We start from the raw sequence: 27,807 nt of genomic DNA, 5'->3' as shown, positions 1-27,807 counted from the left end.
ATGAATATTTACTCATGAAGTGTATCATAAATAAACTTTTCATACTCTCTGAATTCTTTGGGCACATATTTATTATACCCCTGTTTCAACATTTCCTCTTACATAGTGTAATTTGTCATTTTTATGCCTTGAGCTCTGTTTTCAGAGATCAGACACTGTACAAATGTACTTGTTATTATCATGTTTGGAGCTGCAATGTCTTCTTTTTCAAAATCTCGTTGATAAGGACAGTTTCACATCAGTGCATTGTCACTGTATACCTGGGTGAAACGGTCTGGGCCCCCATGCATGGTAAATACTTTACATCAAAATTAAACAATGCTGTTCTATAAATGGTGACTGTGTTTAAGCAGGTCTGTAAATAGTGTCAGTTGTTTAAAAATGACAGGCATAATTTTATGTGTTGTGTTGGTTGCTGTGTTTTCTGAAACCTGAGATCAAAGGTCATCGTTATGGTTATACGGGTATCATACGTGCTTAAATATTTTGCAATATAAATGAAGGTCGTCCAAATATTGAAAAGCCAAAATGTAAATCCCTACACCCCTGAAAATGTGAAAATGGTTGACAGATAGCTTGGACACTGTTACCTAACATTCGTCTGGGATTTTTGAAGTGAATGCTTGATTTAACTCAATGTACTGGAAAATTGCATTACTGCTTCTTCAATAGACTCGTCTCAAGGTCACCGACTATTGTTCTGTCAAACCAAACCCCCCCTCCCAGCTTTGCCCTTTTGTCACTGTTTACATTCAGTCTCAGCGTTCTGTACTCTGGCCTCACGCACTGACAGTCCTTTTAAATCCACTGGAATCCTTTTCGGGCACGACATAGGCTATCTTCAACATATGCATTGCCATTAAAACTAATCTGTATGTTGCAGACCAACGTGTTAAATGTACAATTTTTTTTTATCCAGGCATAATTTCCACCTTGTCGTACATCCTCATTCCAACAGTCACGGAAATTTACTGCATGTAAGTTGCACTTTGAGTTATCAGGAGAGAAATATATAGCCGTGAAGGGTTGTAAATCTTACTTGACATTCAGAGTCAATCAAATGTATCGAATTTCCTTGACATGTCCCTGACTGAAGGTCAGGTAATGCCAATTAGCATAAATTAGAATAGAGTCAGGGTTGCAAAGAGACGATCACCGCCAACACATATATTTACAAACTCCATTCAGATTCATTTTGAGTGATCAATATGTATTTTTTTGACCATGTAATAATGTTTTTCAACTTCAAATACTTCCATTTCTATCTATTTCATTGGTGTAATCGTTCTTTAAAAGCAAACTAGCTAATATTCAAAATGGAAATCACTGAAGCATTGATATCGTTCCAAATCCTAGCTATCACATATGAAAGGAATTTGAGTATAAGCAAAAAAGAAAACATTGGAGATATTTTGACAAGTTTTGATAAAGTTCTCCAAGTGTCCAATAATATTGTTATTAGTGCGTGTCCTTGGATTGTGTCTCAACATTTCAGATTACAGCCCTCACACAAAGTGATCACCTCACTGAATTCTATGTTGCAAAGCGACACATTGAAATGCTGCAGAACACATTTGCATCGTTTCCAAGTTTTTGTAAGAGCTCGGTTCTCTTAATTAAAATTTGCAAAATGACTGCAGTATGACAGATTACTGACATTTATATATTTACACAGAAATTCTCTCCATTTAGATCGCACAGAACCATGCATTGCCAGTACAATTTTTATTTACATTTATGAGCATGTAAATATATGTAATTGTGTTTGTGAATTACATTCAAAGTGTCATGTTATGTCAATTCCGTATTTTAGCCATACGTAGGTTTCTAGGCGTTTTGCAGGTTTTTCTCTTTAAACTTTCCCAAATTTGCAGAAAGCAAATAGTGAAAAAAAAAATGATTCTGTGTTGTACACTACAAACTGCAATATTTGATGTTACAAATTTTAACATTATATGCTGACTGATCGTTCCTTTCATCGGTGACATACTTGTTCTCAAGTAAACTGTGTCAACATACTTGTAACCAGTCTAGCAACACTTCGACTCTTGATGTCCCATTAATTTACAGATAAAAATTTGTTTTGTGTATCGAGGCAGCATGGGTCAGTTACACTGACCTGAATGCCATGTAACCTCTCTGTGTATGTCTCTATGCAGGGCAGCGAAACCAAGCATATTGACCTCTGACCTCTAATATATTGGCCCAGTGAGAGTACTTTAATTTGCCCTGGAAACATCTTCAGTTGATTGTCAGTGAGAGAAATACTGATGTCAGAATCGGATTCAGGATCAGATTCTTCTGATTTTTCGCTGAGGTTGCAAAGCTCGGTTAAATGAATTTGGAATCCTCGGAAACATGCATGACTAAATTTCAAAACCACAGGGGTGCTCTAACCAAAGTATCTAGGGAAGTCAGGGAAAATTACCCCTGCTTGATATTGCCCTTGCTTCAAATATTGAGATGTATGTTTAACCTGTGCATCCCCATTTCCATTTATATAAAGGTCCAGTTTACTACAGAAAACAAATGGATCGGACCAAACCATTGTGGTGAAAGGGCTGGTTGCATGAAATGAACTCTACACAAGCATGCAACACTGTGGTCAGATAATTGTCTATCATACATGAAATGAACTCTTGTTCTCACAGGTTTATGTTCCTCTTCTCATTTTATCAACAACATCACTGTAAAAATATCACAACAATAAAAGCATCAACATCAAATTGTTTTAAAGTTGATAGTGGCAATGTCTGTTGGCGACATCTTCTAATTAAAAGATGCTTTACATTGTAAAATCAACAGTTAATATTTGACTGTGCAATCACGTGCAAATTATGTCGAATTGATAAACTTGCGATGGCAGTTTCGGTGGATCTTTTGGTTTGATGACCCGGTGAATTTTAAGTTTGAAAGATCAAACATTTGTTACATGCTCTCTTCCAAGCTCAGCAAGGCAGTCAAGACTTATTTGTAAACCAGAAAAAATGGCATGGCACATTAAAGTGGTGTGCACCGTGTCTCTCTGGACTCCTAGTACTGAGTCCTATCAGAACAGCAAGAACCTTCTGAACACATCAGGTCAAAATAAGAACAGTTCAAGAAGCATCAGATTTGTTGGTTGCATTGAAAACTGTCCGCAAAGTTATCTTACAATTTTGCCATATCCATAGCCAAATATTTTACTGTTGGCGTGAAATTAGAAACAATATTTCAAAACTGTTACAAAGAAACGGTACCAGTTTTGTCCCTTTCATACCATTTCCCTGTATAAATGTCCACCCATCCCATTGCAAACAGTGTGTTTCTGGTAATGAAAAGATTCATGCTATCCACGAACTATTCCGTAGAATTTACAAATAAATCTTAGCAAATTATTACCATCAGGAACTAAATGGCTCTGGAATATTTGCTGAATGCCAACTCTTGGTCTGCGAGTACTCTGGCTGGCAAGACTGAGGAAGCTTGTGCTTACGCTGAACAATTTTGCAAATCAGCATCATCTCAAAAAAGTTGCTTTCGAAAGGCTCTGAGAGACCCCCACCCCCATCCTGCCACCCCTAAGAGAACCGCACTCTTTCCAGAATTGAAATTGGACCTGGTGTTCCTAAGGTGTGCCCGCTTTGCTCAGGTAAGTATGGTTGTTTTGGTTTATTTCCTTCACATAACCCCGCTATATGACAAGCTGTGTTTTTTTTTCTCTCATAGGTTATCAACTTTTTCCGGTGCTTGTCACTGCACGGTGCAGCTAATTGTTCTAGATTCTCAGTGCACTAGCTGCTGCTATTGAAGAAAACTATTAGATATTGTCAGAGGTCAACACGTTATGTTAAATGGCCACTAGCTGTAAGTTTTGATGATACATTTTCACTACCCTTGTTTTGTAGGTCAATGGCAAGTTCTTGTTTTACACACCAAAGCATGTTGGAACATTAACCATTTTGTATGTCAATTAACACAGCGTCTGTATGTGTAATATAGCACTCTTATGGTTTACATATGAATTCTAGCCCTGACCAGAATTCACTTGTCAACAATAACAACGCAGTTTACACACGTACAGGCTGAGTTGACAAGCTCAAAACTTTGTGTCTCAACATGTTTGGGGAAGTAGAAAAAGAAATTGCTGTTGTTATTGAAAACAAAAATACAGAAAAAAAATGTCAAACAGCTTCTAGCCTTTTAAATAGCAATAAACACATTCAGCCTATTGATGAAATTATGTTATAAATAAAGGGTAGAAATATTGTTTGCATTACAATTTGCCTTTTGAAGCAGAAATATTTATTCAGTGCCATTCAGGTCTTTCAAAAGAAATACTTTACATGGTAAAAAAAACAAAATCACTTATCTTCCTGAGAAATTTGAAACATGCTTTAAAAAGCTAATACTTTCACTACCTGTAGTCTTTTTGGTATTTTAAAGGCTCCTAAAATAGTATTTTAGGGTCGTCTGGAAAACAGATATGTCAGTAAACAGGAAATATTCTATATTCTTTTGATCTTATCAATATCGTTTACCAGAAACGTGACTTTGTAACCATTTCTTCTTTCCTTTTAAGGAAACTCGGTAGTACTTCTTTTATTTCTGGTGGATTCACAAGTCAAAAAATTACAGAAAATTGACTCTAAAGAACAAAGTTTAATTGCCTATACACCCAAATCACGTCAAGGGGGATTTTGCTAGTAAACCGTGTGCAATTCTAATTCTGATCCCCAGACTAACATATGTTTTGCAAATTAATGAGAAGTGTTCTCCTGTGACCGTTGACCTTTGACTGACAAACATGTCTTCATGTACTTTCATTTCCCTTATTTCTTGTAAATCAATCGACAGTTGACAAATTTTCAAATGCTTTGACTTCCTGAAGAAACCATCAAGCATTGTGCAGTTTAATGACTGAGCAAACATGAGGAATGTAAAAAAATTTTTGTATATACATGTATATATACCGCATCCAAAATCTCTGCTGTGATTCGTCAATTTTCATACTGCCACTTGGTATGCACCGTGTGGGCATTATTGAAAAATACAAACAAGATCCAGGTACCATTCAACAGTTTTTGGAAAATCGTTCAACGACTGGTTCGGAAAACTGTTGCCTTGGTAACACATAGCAGCGTCTACACAAGTGCACATTCTGAAGGAAAATGACGTTGATATGAAAATGATATTGTCTGCCACTGAAACAAATGACAGCAGAGGAATTTCTCAACTGTAATAAAAAAAATCGAATGAAAAGTGTTACAAAATACATACTGACCACTACGTTTTGTTCACAGCATATGTTTATATCTGCGAGTCACCAAAAATGGTGTGTTTCTCGAGGCAGTAGTCTATATGTGTATATTGTGAACATTATCAGTTCTTTAAAAGTTATTAGAATCTCCTTTCAGTCTATACCCCAAGGGGGAAAAACATATTTCTCTTCAAATTAAATTCAGATTTGTTATAATAATAGAATATTGATAAATGCATTTGTGAAAAGATTGTACTACAAATAAAGAATAAAAATTCTCGCTGTAAAGGTGAACTTCAATTATCTGTGCTACTCATTTCATGTTGTAAAAGCTTAAACTTTAAGGGACATAAAAAGCATGTTTCAATAATGTAGCTTTTTCTGTGGCTCATAAAAAGTGATAGACTTTCGTTGGACTGTTCAGTCACTCAAGTTTTAGGCCTTTCCTTCTATCTCAATTTTTTCCAATGTAAGATACAAATATTGTCATAATGTTATTTCTAACATCAGAAATTACATCGTTGAATGTCATAAATTTGTTTTCTTCAAGTAGGGCTAGGACATTTCAAGGACTAATTTTAGTCTGAAGCATAACATTGTTGACAAAGTAAATATATGACCAAAATACATGTTTCAAAGATGGTGAACATTTGCCATCCGAAAAAATAAATAAGAACATATCATGAAATAGACTTTGGTGTCATTTTTAGATGTAGACGATCCCATGGCCTAATCACCCTTAGAATTTCAAACCAATAAGGGTAACTATCGCTGTTAAAGGTATACTGTCACCTGTTCCAATTTTGCCACAGTTACCATGGAAAGAGAAAATCTAACCAATCACAGATTTTAAGCAGGTGGCTGCTTTTTAAAAACAGCGCCCTCACATGAGTATTGTGAATACCGAGGAACGCCCCTTTGACCATATATGGGCATATTTAGATTACAGGTGACTGTATACCTTCAAGGTAAGATTTTGGTGAGTGATCATTGTCCTCGCTGATCAAACTGCAGAGAAAAAACAAGATAAAAATATCCACTCACCTCTGGTTGATGTTGTATGTAAACAGTATCAGTCTGTAACACGATTTGAAACTTACAATAAAATGTACATAGGATGAATGAAGTTTCACTTTCAGTCGTGTTCTTTCCATTTTTGTTTTCATCGAGAAGGAAGCTGTGTTCTGTGATATGGTGTCACAGGAAAGGTAGTCGATTCAGAAAGACACCTCAGAAACAAACTAGAAAATTGAAAACATATCGGCCTATAGGAGGAAGGAGGACCAGCGAGTATAGTCGAGCTCTTCAATAAATACAGCTCTAATACTTTGAATAGATGGGAAATTTATCTATCATTGCAAATTTCTAGCATCTGGAAAGCACTAATTGTGTGTACCAGGCTTACAATATTGCACTTTTAATTTTTTGTCACAAGTAGCGCTGCTTTAATGAAAGTCAAAGAGTTTTGTTTACGTCATATTTAACTTTGATATACTAGTCAATCAATAGCAGGCAACAGTTACTGCTGTGTCAGAGGTTATCAACCTATCCATAGAGGGGTGGGTCTAGCATTGCATCCTGGGTAGACAATGCAATTATTAATAGCAGGCATCAAAGTGTCATAATCTGCTAGAAATCATACGGCCTTTTTGGAACAAAATTTTTGTAGAAATATATGGAACAATTGAAAATTCATTTTATCCGTTGCTCTGAGTATCAATATATTGTGCCATTTAGCAGAATTGTTGACCACTACACCAAGCCAAGGGTATTTTACTCAGGCAACTGACCATCATGAATGAAATTGGCTTCCCTGTAAAAGGTCTATAACTTGCAATGGCCTGAAAGTGCTTTGGGTCGGTGACCCCTCTGTAAGGGTGACCACAAAGACACTGGTTGAACTGTACCGGTATGTTGTTATGATTTGCTATATCAGCTATTCTGTAAAATCTGCATCCACTGTAGCCATTGAAACAGATGATGCATGCGGACATTAATGCAAAAATGAACCACTGCAGCTTCTTTGAAGTGTTCCTCCATTTAACTTTTGCTTTCATCACCATGCAGGCTTGTTCGACCCCACTACCTTTTTATATCCTATACAGGAAGCTTAAGGTGGAACATGCCTCGACGACAGATATTCGGACCCTCAAACTTTTACAATTCTTTTCTGATATACCACTTGTGGGGGTTTATTTTAAAGCTCTTGGCGTAAGAAACATTTCACTGGCTTAGTTTTTCAAAATTCGAATATTTTATTTTTTTCCATAGAGTTAACACAGGGATGGCGGCCATTTTGAATTTTAAATATCGATAAATCTTGGGTTATTTGTTACTCTAGTACCAAAATTTGCATGGTGACCCCCGATTTTATTCTTGATTTTGAAAGAGAATGGTTGAAAGATTTCTTACGGAAAGTTTGAGCAAAAGTTTAAGTCTTTCACTTTCGAGGCGCATACTGCCTTAAATATAGTAAAACTTGTCTAATCTAAACCCTAGAATACTCCCTATACAGAAAAGTTCCGTCAGCCCAATGACAATAGACACAATGTTTAATATACCTACATAAACCAAACATCATGATTATAAATTTAAAAAAAGAACATTTCCGGTCCTAATGATGATTTGTTTAGACAGATTTTAATGAAGTTTTGGATTATCTGCAATAACTTCTTCAGCTAATATCAATATTCTATCAGGGCACAACAATACATCCAGGCCTTCACATATGCAATAGAAAGGAGCTTATGATCGATGAAAAGTCTTCCTCATGTGGCCCGAATATTATGGCACACTAAGTTTAAGATGATTTTATTTCGTTTCATGTTGGTTATGCAAATTTACCTCTATCATGTGAGATGATAATATCAATAACAATTTGTTGAACATTTTTCACTGGCAACAAAGCTGAAGATGAGTCAATCTTTCACTGTGCATAGTGCAAGTTTCTAGGTTTGACGGGTATTGAAAGTAACTGCCTTAATTGCGAGTGATAGTTTTGATTGTTTGTTTCCCATGAGGTGAGCCACAGTGTGTGTCAACATAAACACATCATAACTTTAATTTAACCCTTTAAGCGCCAAAGTCTACTTTTGTCCCTTCATAAAATAAACCCCAGTCAATTTTTCTCAGATTGATGCCAGAATTTTGAGAAAAAAACTGTAGCCAATGAAATGTGATGTCCATTTGGTCCAAAATTATCAAAAAATTATGGAAAAATTCATAACAATTGGTAAAATTTTGCACTAAAATCTTTGCAGGAGAAAAATACAATACTCAAAAGTTTAAATATATTTGCAGAGCTCCTTGGGTAAATTTATTTTTACGGTTGGTTAGTATGTGATACTTTGATCATGACCTTGGTTACATTTTCGGGGGAATTATTTGACATAGTAGCTTTATTAAAGAGAATCACAATTTGTTGAATTTCTTGACATGGTATTTAATAAACACCTTCAACATCAAGACTATATCACTGCAAACAAGATGCAAGAAATAGACGGCAAAAAGTCTCTTTTGCTTCGCTAAACTGTTGACATATTGTTGTCATATGAAATGCTCAATTTAAAGGGAAGTTAATTGTTACCTAGCTACATATTTCGCTCAAAAATGATCATTCTCCATGCTGTGTTGCCATGTCTTGTATATAGGGTAATTTGAAACTGTAAGCAATTGATTTTTAATACCACTGTCAAATTTGACCATTTTCATTTCCAAAGTTCTTCATTTAAGGAAACATAGTCACCTCATTGCAACTTCTAAATTTGATATTTTACCAATATTTGTATACTCAATAATTTTTTTTACTGCGAAGACCCCAAAAGGTAATGTTCTCACAGTAACCTATCAATTTAATGCTGTTACATACGTACATTTTTTTCTTTACAAAATATGTCGCATGAATTTCTCATGTTTTTGATCGTACATTAGGTTTTTTCTCATTAAAGAATGCACAGTTTGCAAAAAAATTAAATTGAAAAGTTGTCAAATTTTGAAAATCTGAATATGTGCCACAAATATTATAGCAATGCAGTGTGTTAAGGAAAGAGAGAGTGAATCGGGCAGATTTCCAGATATGGCAACACAGAAATATTTCATATGTTGGATAAAAATTAATCGAAGATTTAAAAAAGATTTTCAAACTTAAGTTACTTTTCATACAAATTAATTGCTGCAAACACAATATTTGTGCATCAAAATGTCTTCTGTCATTAAATTTCACAAATATGTTTTTCTGTAATACTCAACAGAGATTTTGCTTGTGTGAAATCATAATTGTTCAGAGATGCTGATGATACTGAAATAAAACTGTTTATTACTGAAAATAAAATTGTGTTTATACTTTTTTCCTTCACTGTTACAAAAACATCCAAAAAAATTCGGGTGCTGACAGATTTTATATTTTACATGAAGGCAGTTTCAACAACAGCCAGTTGTCCAAATGATCACAGTTCGGCGTTGGGCAGTTCAAGCCCATCTGTCCTCCGCATCTTTTGCCTCATCCCTCACTTCTCTAAATGCATGGTTCCTGGCTATGCAGCAGACATCCAGGGCGAACGATCTGACGTCATCAATCCGATAATTATTCACACCCCCCTCTAAGATACAATGCTGTCCGACTAGACAGCTGCGCGAGAGAGAAAATAGTACCAACCGTTTATTGGCATCGATCTCCATTACAACCATTTAAGAATGCGACATTGTTCATAAAATATAGACATTTGCAAATTTTTTTAAATTATATAATCATGAACATATCTTTTACTGTAATTTAGCAAATAACTAGGAAGTTGTGGCGGCTATATATTTTAGGAAACGGTTTGCCGTGTCCACGTGACAGTTTGCGAGACACTTCCTGCTAAGTGTGAAACCGGCGTGTCTTCCGCGAAGGAACTAGAAACAGTTTTGCGAGGATTATTCGATAAAGAACCACCATGAGCTGGCAAGTGTACGTCGACCAGTCCCTTCTTTCTACAGGTAAAGTGTCTAAAGCCGCCATTCACGGACACGATGGAAATTTATGGGCGACAAGTACAGGCTTCAGCGTAAGTATGATATTCGTACATGTCACAAACTACAATCAGTTGGACTGACACTTTACACGCCGGCATTTCGGAACTTCACGGGTCACTCTCGGTCAAATTTGCCTTGTCATGATATGGATTAGGTGTTTGAGTATATTCGTAGTTTAATTCCATCGTTTTATCACATAGATTTTTCAACAAACCAATCTTGTTCATCAGTTCCATTTGTAGTCACTGCGAACCAGAGATGCGATGTGTGTCGGGCGAGAGGGGAGTGGTGTGCATGGGCAGAATGAATAAAATTTCCAACATGGCGGTCGACGGATAACATAACGGATGAAACGTTGTGATACAGAGAGATCTTTCATAGCGGACGTTGTTGGCTCTTTCACACATTTACCGTTAGAAACACAAGAGAGTTGACGTATCGTCTATGGACCCCCTTTCTTTTAAGGTCCATTGTTCTTAATTAATCGACTGACCGTTGACATCCGTACGCCATCCAAACAGCGTTGGGGAAGTGAGAAAACTGGGTGGGTCCGGGCCTTGTGTGCTTCCTCCCATCCAACGATTTAGTGGTCAATGACTAGACTGTAGGCCAAATTTTCGACCGAGAAATTTCTTATTTCAACTCTTAAAATTATCAAAGTCAGGAAAATTATCGGGGGAGTTTATTTTATTGTAATGGTAATTTTGTGTCCCGCTAGGTGCTGAAGGCGCTCGTGCTTCGAGAGCAGCACGACTGCAAATATCCGCCTTGTATTTCCATCGACTCAAGGTACCCTTCTCTTCGTTGCTTTTCTGTTGTTGTCAATGATTATTGATTTGTTATCTGTACGTTTTCGTTGCTTATGTGATATCCTAAACAACCGACACTGCTTTTTAGGGGGGGAAGTCATAGCTAACAGTTTCTTGAAGTTTGTGGAGGGACCGGGTTTCATTGTAACATAGTTGAACGGGTAAAGTTCCGGGGAAAAGTTTGCTCAATAGAATATCGATTCAGTGGTTGTCTCGTAAGTTCGTGGTTCTGATGATGAAATCTTTAGGTCAGCTGTTTATATGGAATCTGTGATCTGTATGAAGGTACTGAACCTTCAAGTGACAGCAACCTTGGAGTAAGTTTCGTCTGATAAGAAGTGCCCACTTCTACATTCGGCTTGCATTCCAGTGTGGGGTTGAACCAAGGTAAAGTGGGATTATAGCGAACAAAAGGTGTGGTCACGTATTATCTTTCGTGTGGATATTCATGCGTGTGAATGTTTTTTCACTCAAGAAGGAAGAATATTGATGATACATGATTGAGAAGATCCCATACTCTGTGCTGTGACGTATAGGTGTTAGTCAGGATGTGTGCCCCTCTCTTCCTGCCAGCATGAATCATAGTGCCATTGTGGTCATCCTGTCCACTGTCACAATCTCCTGTGCTCATGTCAGTGTCACTGTCAAATAACTTCTGTCAGCTTGATAGAGATTCTAAATTAGCAGGGCTAGATTAAAAAATCATTGATAAAGGCCCTTTCTGCCTATAAAGTTGTGCATCAGTTTGTATTGTACTAAAATTCAACTTCTGCATTAAAAATCCAGATTCGAGCTCTCTGATAAAATAAGTTCCTTCTTAAGGATTTCCCTCACCTAACAAATTCATTTTCTGAATACAGGGTATGAATTATGAAGAGTACAGCTGAAATATTAAAAATAACCGTGATGAATTCTACTTGAATGGCCACAAATCAAATTTAAATCCCAGCCCTTAAAGGTTCAATTCCTCTGTGACATCACCAGATGTGCTGACTGTATCAGAAGTTCAGTCATACGCATAAATTATTTCTGGGGTATTGAAACCTGTCTGACATCTGAACGGTTCTTGTATTGGTAGTGGTACTATTGATTACAGTCTAAAGTAAATATGTGGTATACCTTGTTTTAGTAGATTTAGCAAGGTTGATGTGCAACGGTGTGTAAGGCATGGTACTTGCAAAGGTGACTGTAGTGGAGTTCTAAAAAAAAAAGATTTGTGTCACTCAGTAAGAATGTCCTTTGAAATGCAAAGTAACTACTTGTTCTGTGACTTACAATGCAATTGCCACAAGCTTCTTGTGAGACAAGTTTGGATGCTGATTGTACAATAGTGTGTTGTTCACTGACAGCCGATCTGCCATCACTGAGTCAATTGTACAACTTTTTGATTAGGTAAGGAAATGTTGGTAAATTGATCAGAGGTAATGGTATTTCGCTAAACAAATGTGTGTCCTTGAGATGAACCCCAGTGACAAAACTACAAAATTCACAACATGAGTAATTTGGCCAATCAATATCCCAAGGCATTGCCCATCTGAAGTAAAGTCACTCTTGAGTCTTCTCTGGATTAACATAACTGACAGTTATACAAGTTAGTCTAGACCTCATTAACAACGACAACAAGCATTCATGTTCTGGTAGTGGGTGAGGCTTTGCTACTATCGCGAAGTCAGCATGTTCTGGTATCTGGTACACTTCCCTTGACCTCAAAGCACAAGGTGAAACTGTGTGACGGTTTGTTTAACTTAAATGTATGCTTTAAGAAATATTTTTCTTGCATTTGCACAATGTTTACTGGGCTGTCTCCTCGCTCTCACCATGGTGAAGGAATTAAATGGGAGATTGTGACAATGGGTGAGGTCATGGGTCATCCATACAATTGACATGACAGCTAGTCTTCATACTTCTTGCAGCTGTCAAACCGCCATGCGAACTTATTTCCGCAATAGTCCAAGAGTTGAATAGAATAAAATACTCATATATGAAAATTAATTCAAAGACCTGATAACATATTCCCTGTTATATTGACTTTACATTGTGTCCGTATGAATATATAGTTTTGACAGTTTTCTAATGGATACATGGGAATTGTTAAAAGCCATGGAGTAAAGGAACAGTGGTTATGAGTAGTTTCCTAATTTATGAATCGTAAAAATATAATGAGGCAAAAACAATTTTACGGCCTGACCATATTAGAAAATCAATGTTTAACTCAATTTATATTCACCTTCCTCATTTGCCATGCATTTCTTACTGTACTGAATGTGGTGGCCAGGAAATATCCCATACATGGTAACATTTCATATTTGCCTTTTTTGGGAGACTATTATGACAGACAGACTGCTGTGTGTCAGTGACAACTTTGTGTTTGATTTGAAGTTGCTGGACTTATCAGTATTTTTAGAAATAAATGATTTGTCTTTCTGTAAATCAGAACACACATTATTTGCCTCCTAGTAAATAATTAACATTGGAAAACTAAAAATTGCATCAAATAGCAGTCCCTGCACCTTGTACCTTCTGCCAATGGAAAGTCATTCTCATGATGTTGTTTACAAGTGTGAGGTGTCATTTTGTTACAGATGTACCTACTGTCGTTAGGATTTTGAGTGCATCTTCCCTGTTTCGTCATGCAGTACATTATATGATTTGGGCAGGGGGAGGGATTAATAAAGAATAGTGTATTGTGTGTAATATAGACAAAATTTTTACATTTTTTCACATTTTTGTACATCAAGAAAAACACCATTTTAAGTGAGACATACATTTATAAACTATCATTATGTTGATGAATGATGTAATTTTAAGGTACAAGCCTGCTACACTTTTGAGGTTCACGGGCATTAAAGCAGCTAAGAGCTCAAATTATACGAAATTGATAGAAAAGTCCGAAACTTGGCAATTTTTGTAGCTTAAAGGGTACACATACTAAAAATTTGAGTGAACTAGGGCTTCCGTATGAACACTTTCAGCTCATTCCGGGCCCTATTCAAAATGTCACAGTGATAAATGTGGCAAGTTTTTTGAAGGGAAGAAAGAAGTGCATGAGGAGGAGTAGGAAATGCAGTTTCATTGTGCTTTTTTTGTGATAATTTGATCTTGTATGTAGATTTTATGAAATATTTTAGCAAATCTTCCACATTTTACACCAGACTGAAACAACAAATTAGAAAAAAAATTATAAGCTGGTACGTGAAGTGGTTTTTGGTAACACAGTACCTTCTTCATCACCACCCCTTTGAATTGGTAAACAGTTCAGTCGTTTATGATGCTGACATACAGTTGTAGATGTAAAGTAACCGTGAAAAGTAAAGCATCAAGGTTACTGACACGCCCAAAATACATTTGCTGTAGCTGTGGTGCTATCGTTAGTTAACATCATTTTGTAGTTCCAAAGTGTAAACAGAATAGTAGGCTGGTACCTGTCAGTCCCATTCCGATTGTTGCTCATATAATTGTTTCCATTCGGACTGGGAGACTGACTTGCCAGATTATAAGTGTCAAAGGATTGATTCAGAACTAGTTTAAGCTTTGTCTGCACTGGTCTCCAAGTTTAGGATGTAATCGTGCCATAATTGAAATAAGGACACTTTAAATTGTCCCAATGTGAAATCAAGAATGAAAATTGGGGGCTACTCTGCAAAATTTGGTACTAGAGAAACAGATTACCCAATATTTCCCTACACTTGAAATTCAAACTGGCTGCGAACTCTGTGTTAACTTTATTAGGAAAAATTAAATTTCAATTTTCACCTAAAGAAACTGCTGAACCATGAGCTTCGAAATGCGCCCTGTAAGTGGTAAACTAAAAACAGTATTGTAGTTTTCGAGTCCAAAGATCTACCTCCAGGGTGCAGAATTGTTGAATAGTGCACACATGCAAGTTTGCTTGTTCAACTTCAGTGTTATAAAAAAAGTACACTGAATTTGATATTTGTACAATGTAACAATTTGGAAAAACTGCCTGTTATACACACTGGATCTTGATGCAGGGTATGCCGGTACGTAAATCGGTAACTTTTTGTGGACTCTCACCAAATTTTCACCTTCAAGGTTTAACCTTGATGTGTTAGTAAAAAAAGAATGTGGTTTTTGTTATTGTGGTGTCTTCAAATTATTCAATATCCTTATTGATGATGGTCAAATGTCTGTTTCATGTCCTGGTGTCATTTTATTTCTATTTTGATCTCTGTGTCATTCTGTTACAGGTTACAAATGCAGAGGTTCTGAAATTAGTAGAAGCATACAAAGATCCATCGGGTATACAAGCTGGTGGTTTGCATCTTGCAGGAACGAAATACACATTTCTCAGAACTTTTGAGAATGAAATATATGGCAAAAAAGGTAGTGACCAAGGGTGCTGTATTGTAAAGACACCTAAAGGTAAGTATGCGGGCTTTTTTCAATTATTTTAACAGCTCTTGCCCCAGAATCAGTATCCCAAATATGTGTTTCTGGCTATTCGTCTTGAATGGTGGTCTGATTTTAAGGTCAGGAAGTTATGCATTATTGGTCACAACAATGGCAAGATTTTAGAATTTCCTTCCCTTTTCCTTTGCATAGAACTGTCATATGTGAAATATGACCAGGGTTATTAAGCCTTACGGTGTTACAGAAATATGTATATGGTGACTTGATCAAAAGAGAAGAAACGATTGGCTGTATAATCTTGTTCTTTCATGCTAAATATACTTACATAGAGTTAAATTCATGCTAAATATACTTACATAGAGTTAAAATAATGATTTGTGTATTGTTTGCTTTATTCGGTTTGTGTGGAGCAAAGGGCAGCATGTAATCGATAGTGTACTTTCCAACACGATACACCTGATTGCTACAAGTTTTGTGTGTTCAGCTATCAGAGGAGGAAACTTACCTGTCAAAAGAGGAAGCTTGTTATATTTACAGAGTACGTTCATTGATTTTGTGGCGACAACACTGAGAAGTGAAGGTGTTGGTGCTAAATAAATGAGTGGTGGTTGTACCAAGAGGTTGAAAACTCTGGTCTACAGAGTCAGTAGGTAGCGCAGAAAACTTCAACATGATGTGCAGACTTCAAATGTGAATTTCGTAATCATTACGTTTGCACAGGCATGTCACAAGAAGCATTTTGTATGTGCTGCTGAGACAACCAGATAGCAAATATCTGTTCTTGATATGATAATGCATTCATGTCTCCATCTGAATACAGATGTCATCCATCTGTATACAGATGTCATATGTTCGTTCAGCTCCATGCCACTGCTGTGCCAGTTGATAGTCATTGCTTACAAGTTTTGGTTAAGAACAGCCCATTCCTTTGTTGTTTCTGTGAAGAGACAGGTACCTATGAAACGCACTGACCAGTCATTTGTTGGCACACCAAGTTTGGATATGATGCGACATTTCCATGTGGTCTTGAATATTTAGCCGGCCTGTCTTCACAATCCTACATGGATGATAAATGCTTGGCATAGTATTTTGATCATTCATAGTAGCTACCATGGATTTGATCTGGTGATTTGGTCAGAATCTTTGGCAAAGAGTGCTCCCGGACATCAAAGCCAGCGGCAGGTTAGGGACAGAAACCTGAACAAAAACAAGGACAGCAAATCCAGTATCATACATGAAGTGTGTTGACCATAGTCCTCAAGTAGCTCATTGGTTCATACAAGTAAACTTTGAACTGTTTCTGTCATTCCAACTGCTCACTCGTACCCTGTTAGGCAAGGTGTGGTAGTATTAAAAGCATAATACTCTTTTAACAAATTGTGTTGATAAAACTTTTGATGCATCGTGTTTGTGGCTCTTTGCACACAGACACCAAATGATTGTTCTATTGTTCTGCATGTCTATGGCAGGAGTGTGTGTTTTTGGACTCTTGTTTAAGATTTTTGAAGACGGTTCTACAGATCCACTATTCATGAGGACAAAAAGTTGTCTTGTTTAGACATAGTACCTTAATTCCCACTGATGCCTCAGAAAGGGCTGTGCTAGTCTGTTGGAAGGTGTTGGTGAATCACAGCGCAACTAGTATTGAAATTTTTCCATCAATTGTCCATTCAGTACACTGTGAAATACTAGGCCAAATTCAAATCAATGACTGTGAATTGTGAGTGGATTATTGCATGGTCTGATGGCGTTTAACGTATGCTGTGAATATGGGCAATGTGGCCATGTACACAGCATACAAAGTGCTGCAACTCCTTTGCTTTTCTCTCCCTGATCTACCCCTTCGGCAAAAACAGAGACTTTAACAGTTCACATGTAGCGTGACCTTTCATGCCATCTACCACAGCAAGTTGACAGAAAGATGGCACTTTTGTTCATAGAACATATAGCCCCTACTCGGTGTCACTGGGTTTTAGATGCAAGCAGAGACTCAAGTGTAGTTTAGTTTACGCTGAACACATATTCAGCGCATAATTTCTGTATGTCTGTCTTACAGATCTAACCAATATGAGAAATCTGCCAAAATATCAAAAGGCTTTTTCCATTACAGTAGAACCCGCCAGTTTGGGACAGCTATGAGGACTCTCAAACTATTCCAATTCTTTTCTGATCTACCACTTGTGGAGACTCATTCTGAAGCACTTGGAGTTAAAAAAACTCAGTTTTCTGAAAATCAAAAATTTTATTTTTCTCCACAGAGTTAACAAAGGGGTGACGGCCATTTTGAATTTCAAATATCAGTAAATCTTTGGGAATTTGTTTCTATAGTACAAAAATTTGTAACATGAGCCCGATTTTCATTCTTGATTTTGAAAGACAATGGTTGAAAGATTACTTGAGAAAAGTCTGAGCAAAATTTAAGTCTTTCACATTACTACCTTAATTTGCAAAAGTGCTTTGTACCCTTGACCGAACTCGCATACCTCTGAAATTGGTATTATTATCTTCAGAATTGTTTGATATATTTGTTTTCATCTTTTGTTTCTCTGCAGCTATTATTATTGGTGTATATGAAGCCGGAATGCAAGGTGGTGAAGCAAATAAAGTAGTTGGAGCCCTTGGCGATTACCTCAAGCAAAATGGATATTAGAGAGACCTGTGTATATTGGCATGAACTCAAGAATATACAAAGCATATGTGGTCTTGGAATAAGTCCTCCTGAATTTGTAACATCTCACGGAGTCATTCGGCCTACATCACACCCCAGGCAAAAGCTGTTGTAATAATATAAATTGGATATTTGCAGAAAAATTAAAAAAAAAAGATTATAAGAGAAAAAATATTCTGTAAAGTCTTTTGTGAAGGGGGAAAAACAATCGTTTGTTTTTCCCCTAACCATTATGTTAACGGTTATGCCTTGTACATTTCTAAAAGTTGGGGGAGGGGGGTTTCAGTGTTCTCATAGCTTGAAGTCCAGGACGACATTGTGGGTTGAGAATGTGGGATAGTATGAGTTCAACCACAAGAACGCATTCGTGCAACCGTATCATCTCTGATGATGCAGTGTTACCCGTGTGCGCACAGAGTTAGGGGGGTTTCCTAAGTTATGTTACATGTAAAGACCTGTATGTTTTGACACAAGTTTCAGAGATATCAGTCTGACAGCCATAAAATGCTCAACACATTGTAGATAGTATGAATAATAAGTAGAAAATCAGCCTTTTTGCCTCATAAACTCATCACACCAAATATAATGGCTGAGTGTACTGTCCTGTAAATCCCTCAACTTATTCCACAATGTTATCCTTCCGAGGGGGGTTGGGTTTTGACAATTTTGAATTCTTTTTACATTTGCCGGAGATTCTTAAGCAGCCCCAGCTTTTCATAGCAAATGACAGGCAAGAAAAGTCTTATTAAACAGATGAAATTGATTACATAGAGACAAAATTCTTTTTACTTTCAAGTTCATAGCAATACCTGTAGTTAGTATTTTACTATAATTTTCCCCACCCTTGCCTGTCTGTCCACTTAATTATGCATGGCGAGGGGAATTACATTTCCATCAAAAATTATATGTACAGAGGGACTTGCATCTCAGTGTATTTTTATTTTCGTATTTACAGTAACCTCTTCAGTTTCTTTCATCATATCTCTGTAACAGCTACCCCAGTCTTGAAAAGCTTTGTGCCGACGTTAAAATGTGAGCTTTTGTGACGTGGATGATGGTGCGAAGTTGAATTTTCGTTTTTTCGAAATTTTCTGGTTATCTGATATGATTGCGTTGGTTGTCTAACAAATTAGGAAACTCAGGAGTTTGTGTGGCTGGGAGAAAACCTGGAAGCAAGCTTTAAAGAGACGTAGGTGTAGCTGTTACAGAGAGCGAGAAAACAAACTTTGGTCTAAGTTGGGGTCCCTCTACAGAAATTCATTGATATTAACTCCAGGGAAAAAACTTTTCATTTCGTATGTATTTTCTTTCATAATACTGCAGCTTTCACATATTTTGTATGATCGCTTTCTTTTGTTCACAAAATAGTTTAAAACTAAAGGATAGTAGAAATACGTGGAATACATACACACTCTGTTAGTCATTGCTTGATTTTATACTTCGGTTAAAAGTTCATATAGGTAAACGGCGGATGTTCATGCTTTAGTGGTTGTGACTTCTGTAATGTTTCATTGTAGTTTAGACCAGTTGAATTAGAAGAAAATTGTCTCCAATTAAACAATCAACTTCGTTACTCTCTGTGTGGATTATTTCACTGCCCCTGCCCCATCCACTGCTGGCGCTACCCAAAGCATGTGTGGAGTTGGGTCGTACAATCTTGATTCCAGTGATGTCTTTATCAACATTATCCTTTATCCAGCCAGGCCTCAGCACTTCACTATCTTGAAGAGTCAGTAGAAAGGGGTATCAAACCAAAACTTGTACACATTTTCACTTACTTGGTATGTTGTAGGGACAAAGTCTGAGAAAAAAATGTGTAGTAGCCGTTTTCAGGGGCCTTTGCAGACCACGTTGACCCGATGGTGACATGAGAACTTGGCAGGGTAAGGGTTAAGGATGTGAACCCAACTACTGAATACTGTCATCATTGCATGCAACAGCAACCTTCCCTGAACCGTATTCAAGTTTTTCATTTTGCATGATGAAGAATTCTAAGTTAAAATTTAATGTGATGAGTATTTAGAATTTCTCACGAGACTGGAAGGAAAAAAAGTGTGATTTTAGAGGAAATGTGCTATGAAAAGTTCAGTGGGGGACTAGCATTTCATACAAATCTTGCTCAGGGCCTAACCTTAAGGGTAGGATATAGTATGATTGACAATTGTGATATAGTGGGGTGCTCTGTACACTGAATCATGATTATGATTTGCCAAATCATGGGTTGTACAGCTCACTGTCAGCAGCCCCTTCATGTTTGTGTCATGTTGGCCTTTGATGAGATTAACCCAGCTATGAAAATTCACACTGCCATGAAGATATGTATCACATACTGAACTGTCTGTGGCACTGCCCTATCACATCATTTACACAGTGCCACTCTGCCCTTCTAAGTTGACATGCTAGTGTCTTGAACAAGTTTTCTTAGTCACTAAATGACAACACACTCTGTTATGGATCTGATGCACAGGAATTGTTTTCCTCTGAAACCATACTTGTTCATAAATGTCATGAGTGATAGGGTGCATGGTATAGCTTAAGCTAGTGACAATATGAATTCCTGCGTTGCTTGGTATGAACTGACAAGAAGCTGTGCATGGCCTGAACAGGCATCATTGATAGCTGAACTATTGCCCTCTCTGTGTTTGTGATCAGGGGACTTCATGTCATTGATTTTGTGTTATCTAAATAGGGTAAGCCAGCAATTATTGAAATTTCCGTATATCTTGTCAACGTGTCCGCTTTGTGCATCGCATGCACCTTTCCAGAATGCAGAGTTTAAACTCTGTGATAACTTTCTGCTGTTCTGTTTTTAAAATCTTGACACCACTTTGATGAAAATTTATTGGCAGGACTGCCAGCAGAGGCCAAAAGGGCTTTTGACTGGCTATGGCGGAATGTACTTTTTGCAAAGATCATGTTATCATATCTGCAGCAAGTATCATTGCCTTTCCCTATAGACTGTTATCCATACCTTTTCACTCCCATGGAATATTCAGTGAGGATTTGGGTCAGTGTGGCAAGTAACTGCTATCTTATCATATAGATTTGCAACTATCAGAGATAAGATACCACACCTAACAGAAAGAGAATTGCATTATATAGTACAACACTTGACTTGTTGTAGCAATAGCTTGAAGTATTGCCACAGTATCTTTTTGCAAGGCATCGTGGAATGGAAATATTTAATACACCTGGTGTTATGAGACTGGGAGTACACTTTCAGTACAAAAAGCCAGTTTGTGAATGAAAAATTATTTATGTGAGGAGCCATTGTTCAGAATCAGTTTAAAAATTCCAAGAATGTAGAATGAATGCCAATTTTCTGTCTTCTGCCTCTGTATTGGATCGATACGGCTCTGCTGTAATAGACAATCTTGTTCAAACAAATCTTGACATTCCTGTCGGAGATTGACATTGGTAGGAGGAGAACACCAATCCAAATCACAAATAGATTGCCCAGATGTGATGCACTGTCACAGGTTTCAAGTTTTCTCAAGTGCAGATATACATGCACACCATCCAACAGTATAGGAAGAAGTCTAGTTAATATTGCCACATCTTGAGAGCCGCAATGGCTGCGAATGTGCAATATACCGATCTCAAAATATCCTGAGTTTTCTAAATTTTCGATGATTAAGACCCATTAAAGACTGAAAAAGTGTGTAACACTGCCATAAGTGTAGACCATGGCATGTAAATTCCAACATTTTAACATCATTCTAGGTTTCCTGCTATTTTCAAAAACTAATCAATCATGTGACAGAGAAAATAAAGATTACAAAAACAAAATGTTGGCCATCGTGTGTTGTACATTCAAGTAACTGGCATCATGTTTGTTTCTTTTATTATCACCATGTGTATGTACAGGAAATACTGCACTTTTTGTACTTTTCTGTGGGGGCGCCATATTCTGAGTGGAGCACCCATTTATCATTTAACCTGTTAAACACGTAGGTATGGTCCAAATCAGAGAGCAATGATACTTCTATGTCAACTTTGGTTCGAAAATAAAATCATGAAAATAATGCAAAGAATTCGCAACTATTGGGGCTTTAAAGTCAAATCTAGATAATGGTGGTATCTCTGTGAAATTTTAATTAACGTGTTTGCGAATCTGATATTCCAATGGTCGCCCACAACGTACCACACCACTGACGTAACACGCAAGATTACGCCATATTCTGATAAATCGTGCACTTTGCACAATTGTAGATTTGAATGTTGCTTTCTGACTGGGTCGTTTTAGATGGTCAGTGGTCACCCCGTGAAATGAGAATATGTTGCCATCGCAACACCACAAGTGGTCAGAGATAGAGAGGCGAAGATACCATACATCAACATCTGTATCATGTGATAATCAGCTTAAAGCTGGCACCAGCTCGTATCTTTAATAGTAGTCGGTCTTTTAATGTTATTCATAACATAACTGCCCCAGTTGTCTGCTGTACTGCAGTCATGTGGCTGTGACCAAGATGCCTGCAGTGATAAAGGAGATCCATTTTGTGTATCCCGATCACTGGACGCTGTACCATAAGGGGCGAACCATTCGATTTAGGGGGTAGTGAAAAAAAATTGATTGTCCAATAGATTTGCATTGCTTCTGCATCCAGAAAAATAATTTGATATAGGACGGACAAAAGAAAAAATAACTGTAACAGTGATGGAAAATTTCCTCCATCCTCGCCCGCCCACCCCAAAATCAAATGCGTAATCCACTTAATACAGTCTAGTTTGATCCACGTGTTCACTATGGACTCATGTGCAGGGATAGGCTATAAACTGTGCATCAACTGAACTCTATGTTTGTAACTGATGATACAATTTTGAAAAAACTTCAAAGACATTTTGCACCTCGGGTGTATGTGTTTGCATATATGCATATGAAGGTTGGAAATTTAGCCTGATACGGGGGAATACGGGATAGGTGAGATTTGTTTTGTCCAATCAGATCCCAGTATCTCTGTCTAATTTCACCCAAATGGAGTGTAGGCCTAAGTAAATCACAACTTGTATAGGGGGACTGTGATACAGCGTCAGATGACTACTGTATCGGCATATAGGGTCTGTGTTCTCCTAGGGTAAGCTTAGGGTATGGGTAGGCCTACCACCATTCGAAGGGTACACACCGGGGGTACACATATGCCATGTTTTTTACTCCCGCCCCCTTTTTCTCGACATGCAGCAGACTTTTGACCTAGGAAACCTTGATGACACAAACTTTTGACCTGTTTTTGAGTCTATGTTTTTACATCCATGATTAGACTTTAAATTTGAGCTTTTACAGTTTAGTTGACTTTTTGCCATGGGTACGATCAAATAAGTACTTGTACTCAAAAGCTAGATAGCAGCTTGATGTGTTGTTATCAGAACGAAATCCGGTACGGATTGGAAAAAAGCTTTTGTCATCGTAAAGTAGCCAGTGACCTTCGGCGAGGTCAACTACGTCACGTTGCCATGGACATTCGGGCATCTATAATCAATTACAAAGTTCACTCGTGTATATTTGTTTGTACATACAGTCTTGACATGTTCGCTGTCAGTTTTAGTAAGTTGGAATCCCCATCCGAGTTTTCATTGCTTTTTAATGCAAGTGTCATTCTAAGACAACATTTGCGGGTACATTAGCGATGGATTTTTTATTGAAAAACACACGGGTTTGAGGAAATGGAGACTCATGTTGAACTTGGCCTTGATTTACCACTGAAACATCTCTCTATTCGCTTGTTCTATTGAAAAGTGTCCCTCATGTGCCGGTACCAGGGCAAGGAGCAGCCGGATACAGCCATCACTACAACTCTCCAAACCACGTGTACTAGTCGTAAATAATTAATTGCATGTATTACATTTTAAGTGACACCGTTACAAGAAACGTACATAGGCTTGCTTGTAGATTTGGGGGAGGGGTCGTCAGCATACCCCGGGTTCAAACTCGTCTCTCGTGTTGCAATTGATGGGACGATGTACGATTTACAATGATGTTACTGCGAAAATGCGACATAGATTACACGTTTTACACGGAAAAAATTAAAGGGACTTCGCAAAACAAGTTCAATCCGCATACATGATTAGAGAGAGGCTGTAAAAACTACGGCGGAAAGGGAGATTGAGAGTGTATATATATATATATATATATATATATATATATATATATATATATATATATATATATATATATATATATATATATGTGTGTGTGTGTGTGATATATATAAGCCAATGAAGGCGTGTGTTCGCTAAATATATGGATATATTATATAAGCATATATACACGTGTGTGTGTGTGTGTGTGTCTGTGTGTTTGTGTGTGTTTATCTTATTTTTTGAAAATACCCAAGTGTAAGATTTCAAGTGGTGGCGTGCTGCGCATCTTGCCTACGTAAATTGTAATTACCTCTATAGATTTTTCTTGTGGCGGCTTGTATGACGACATAATTTGTTAGTTTTATGTCAAATTATTGGACGACTATAATAGTGTCTGTGTGTATCACAATGTCTTCTTTCTTGCTCGGGATTTAGCACTGATTTAGCATGCATGGTTTGTCGCCTTAACGCAATGTCACATTCTTTCACAAACATCACGTATACATGTGCATCGAAGTCATAGGCGTTTGTGGGCTGGGTAGTCTGCTTGATCGATCGATCGTCTGCTCGATCTATCGATCGCGTATTCGTTGCTCTGTCCTCCACCGCAACTAAAACCAAGTTGCAGAGGAGGGTCGAGCAACGAGTCCGCGATCGATAGCTCCAGCTGACGGTCGATCGATCGATCAGACTACGCAGCCCACAAACGCTTGTGATCAAAGCCATACAGACGAGGTCATAAATTTCAAAACGAGGACGTTGCACTACTCGTCGGCGTGAGGAAAAGTATTAAAAGATGAACCCATGCGAGACGTAAGGGAAAAAGTTAGATTAAAATTCCTAGTGTCATTTCGCGTCTGTGTGGACATGATTTTATCTTGAAACTGTTTCTTGGTTCCTCCATAGAAAGTAGAGGGGGGGGGGGAGACCTCTAAGCTTACTGTTTATGGTATTTCAAAATTAAAAACCACAATCTTTCTCGATAACGATGTTTACGTTTGTATAATCCAGCCCTATCAGCAAGGAAAACGGCCCTCTTTTCTTGTTCTACAAGTTAATCCCTTAATAAGTCAATAAACTTTAAATGTTACATGTTTCGAACAAGCTGGAGATTATATTGAACGGTTAATCGTATATAAATTTATAAAACATAAAACTTCGATTATGAATAAGTAAATGGTGCTATTACCGAAGTAAAAAATGATTTTCATCTCGTGCATGATACGTGGTCCGAGATTCGAGCGAAGTTTTCCTTTTGCGGTACAAAGAAAGTGATAATCTACTATTTGTATTTCATTTTTTTTTTGTTTTTTTTTTGAGAAAACACCCTTCGAGACGAGTGCACCGTATTGTCAAACTTGATGTTCTACATCAACGCACACTACATAGCGGCCAAATGTCGCCTCTATTTTACAATAAGTCTAGGTTCTAAATTAGCGCAATTTTTTACATTGAATGCGTACATCTTGAAAGGGAGACCAAAAAGTATCTGTGAAAATTCGACGATATAGCCAAATGTTCACTTACGACAACTTACGTACATGTATTGCACGCGTGTCTAGATAGAACGACACCGACCGGCACCCTTCCTCAGCGATAAATATTTGAGTAGAATGTTTCTCTTTTTACCGCACGACTTTGATCGAAGAATAGGAAAAATTCAATATTTATTGTTCTTAAGAAGTTCCTTTTTCAAAGTTTATCTGGTCATACTGGGATGTATGCATTGAGTTCAGTCGACTTTGCGTTTGTTGTACCTCACTAAATCTTAACGTAGAGGGCAGCCTTTAGGTTTGTGGTTTCATTTTGTATAAAGTCTGTATAGCCGCATTTCTTATATTTTATTTGCATGTCAAGAGTGTCAGTTCCATTGCTGGTGGTGAATTAGCATGTTTGTCATATTCACATCGAAGTGATGTAAGAATTGATGAATTGGAAGAACGCTTGCATGAATTCACACAGGGTCATAAGGATTAACTTATTCATAATCGAAGGTTTATGTTTGATAAATTTATATAGAATATAATATATGGAAATTTCTGAGGTGAAGTATCATATTTCTGTCATCATAGTATACTTAAATAAATATATAAACTGCACTGGAATTCCAAATGATGTTGTTGTGAATCGACGCCAAATTCGTGCTGTTGAAGTATAGCATGCGATGTTGTGTACAACAATGTGCATTCACATCAATGCCTTCTAGCATGTACTTACTATATTTGACATGTAATTAACAGTGAGTGTTGGTGATCCGTATGTGTTCACTGACTTTCCAAGTATTGCAGAGTGGGAAGGAAAGAAACTCTGATAACGTGACAAAAACTGATTTTATTGATGGATTCCTATTTAATTAGAATTAGTAACTTTTGCTTAAATGCTTTATTGGCTTGTGAAATTCATAATTGTTGGGCCTCCTTCACCAGTCATTCATCAATGAATTGTACAGCTGATTGTGCGCATTCATTCACGGTCACCTGTGTTCCATTCCGCTCTGCGCCTATCGCTGTGCGCCCCATACACCTGTGTGTATATATGCCTGAGAAGGGGCGCAGAGCGGAATAGAACACAGGCGACTGTGCATTCAATCGATCTGCTAGAAGCTGCTGTCTCTCCAAAGAAGTTCCAGATCTGTCATGGACATTTGATTTGAGTGATTGAAAACCTGACACGACTTCGAAAATCAAGTAATCGTACCATAGCTCAAAGGTGACCAGATAAAGTAATTTATTCTGCCTGGATCAGCGACAGTGTAAACATTGTTCAGGTGTACATACATGGCTACATGTGTTCAAGTCACGCTGCTTGTATTATGACATGCCGCATGATGTGTGCACAAGATGGGCAAAGTAGCGTTTGATTTGATTATCAAAGACCGAACTCTCAGTTAAATAGACTGCAGGTAACGACTTCTCTTGCAAGCAACACAATTAGCAGAAGGAACGGAACTGGTCAAGAGTGGTTTCCATGGCAACATCACTGAGTGGGGGGAATCAGCAAAGAGTCCAATCACGCCAGGTTCCCCTTTACAGCCGGTCTTGTATGATTTGGAATTATATTGAACAAACAATATCATAAAACAAATACAAAAAGCCATGGAAAAAATGGAATTTATAATAAAAAATTGGTATAACTTCTCCAACAGTGCAAGAAAGTCTATAATTTCCAGCTAAGTCTATTCATATCCGCCTTTCCTTTTATATTTATCCATAAAAAAATTTATACGACTTCATCTTCTCTCCTGCATTCCTGCCAAACTTCCAGCATTATCTCCATTGCCTGGCCACCAGAAATAAAATTCAGTACTGCAACGAAAACTGGTTTGCTATCATACTTGGCTTTGTGATATTCTTCATGTAACATCCACTGGAAAAAGCAATGGTCAAACAAACAAACAAACAAACAAACAAACAAACAAACAAAGTCGGACAAATTGTCGATTGGCAATCTTACTTCAGCCAGACTTACCATTTGTTTAAGAGAGCAGATAGTGTTTAACCAATGGAATGGTATTGGAACTTGTGGAAAAAAAATTCAAAATATTGATGATATTCCAAAAGAATAACATTTTTCATTGAAACTGATTGGATATCCTTTATTCAGTCTTATTCCTTCCAATTTTGTGT

The 27,807-nt window shown here is 37.4% G+C and overlaps 1 protein-coding gene across 1 annotated transcript; it reads left to right on the top strand.

The window, feature by feature from the left end:
- Positions 1-9,832: 9,832 nt before the first annotated feature.
- Positions 9,833-19,673, top strand: LOC139118824 (profilin-2-like). The gene is made up of 3 exons (XM_070682313.1): positions 9,833-10,284; positions 15,270-15,444; positions 17,985-19,673. Exons 1-3 carry the CDS (start codon positions 10,174-10,176, stop codon positions 18,080-18,082), a joined length of 384 nt encoding a protein of 127 aa, XP_070538414.1. The 5' UTR covers positions 9,833-10,173; the 3' UTR covers positions 18,083-19,673.
- Positions 19,674-27,807: the final 8,134 nt, after the last annotated feature.

The sequence above is a fragment of the Ptychodera flava genome, chromosome 19 (genome assembly GCF_041260155.1).
Source record: "Ptychodera flava strain L36383 chromosome 19, AS_Pfla_20210202, whole genome shotgun sequence".
Classification (NCBI taxonomy): domain Eukaryota; kingdom Metazoa; phylum Hemichordata; class Enteropneusta; family Ptychoderidae; genus Ptychodera; species Ptychodera flava.
This window is presented reverse-complemented; position numbering and strand designations above follow the sequence as displayed.

What these genes read in the sequence shown, in the direction of transcription:
- LOC139118824 (XM_070682313.1), top strand. Translation starts at nt 10,174, where the DNA reads ATGAGCTGGCAAGTGTACGTCGACCAGTCCCTTCTTTCTACAGGTAAA. An exon ending in CGACAAGTACAGGCTTCAGC is followed by an intron (nt 10,285 to 15,269) that starts GTAAGTATGATA and finishes ATTCTGTTACAG; the next exon opens with GTTACAAATGCAGAGGTTCT. An exon ending in TATTGTAAAGACACCTAAAG is followed by an intron (nt 15,445 to 17,984) that starts GTAAGTATGCGG and finishes GTTTCTCTGCAG; the next exon opens with CTATTATTATTGGTGTATAT.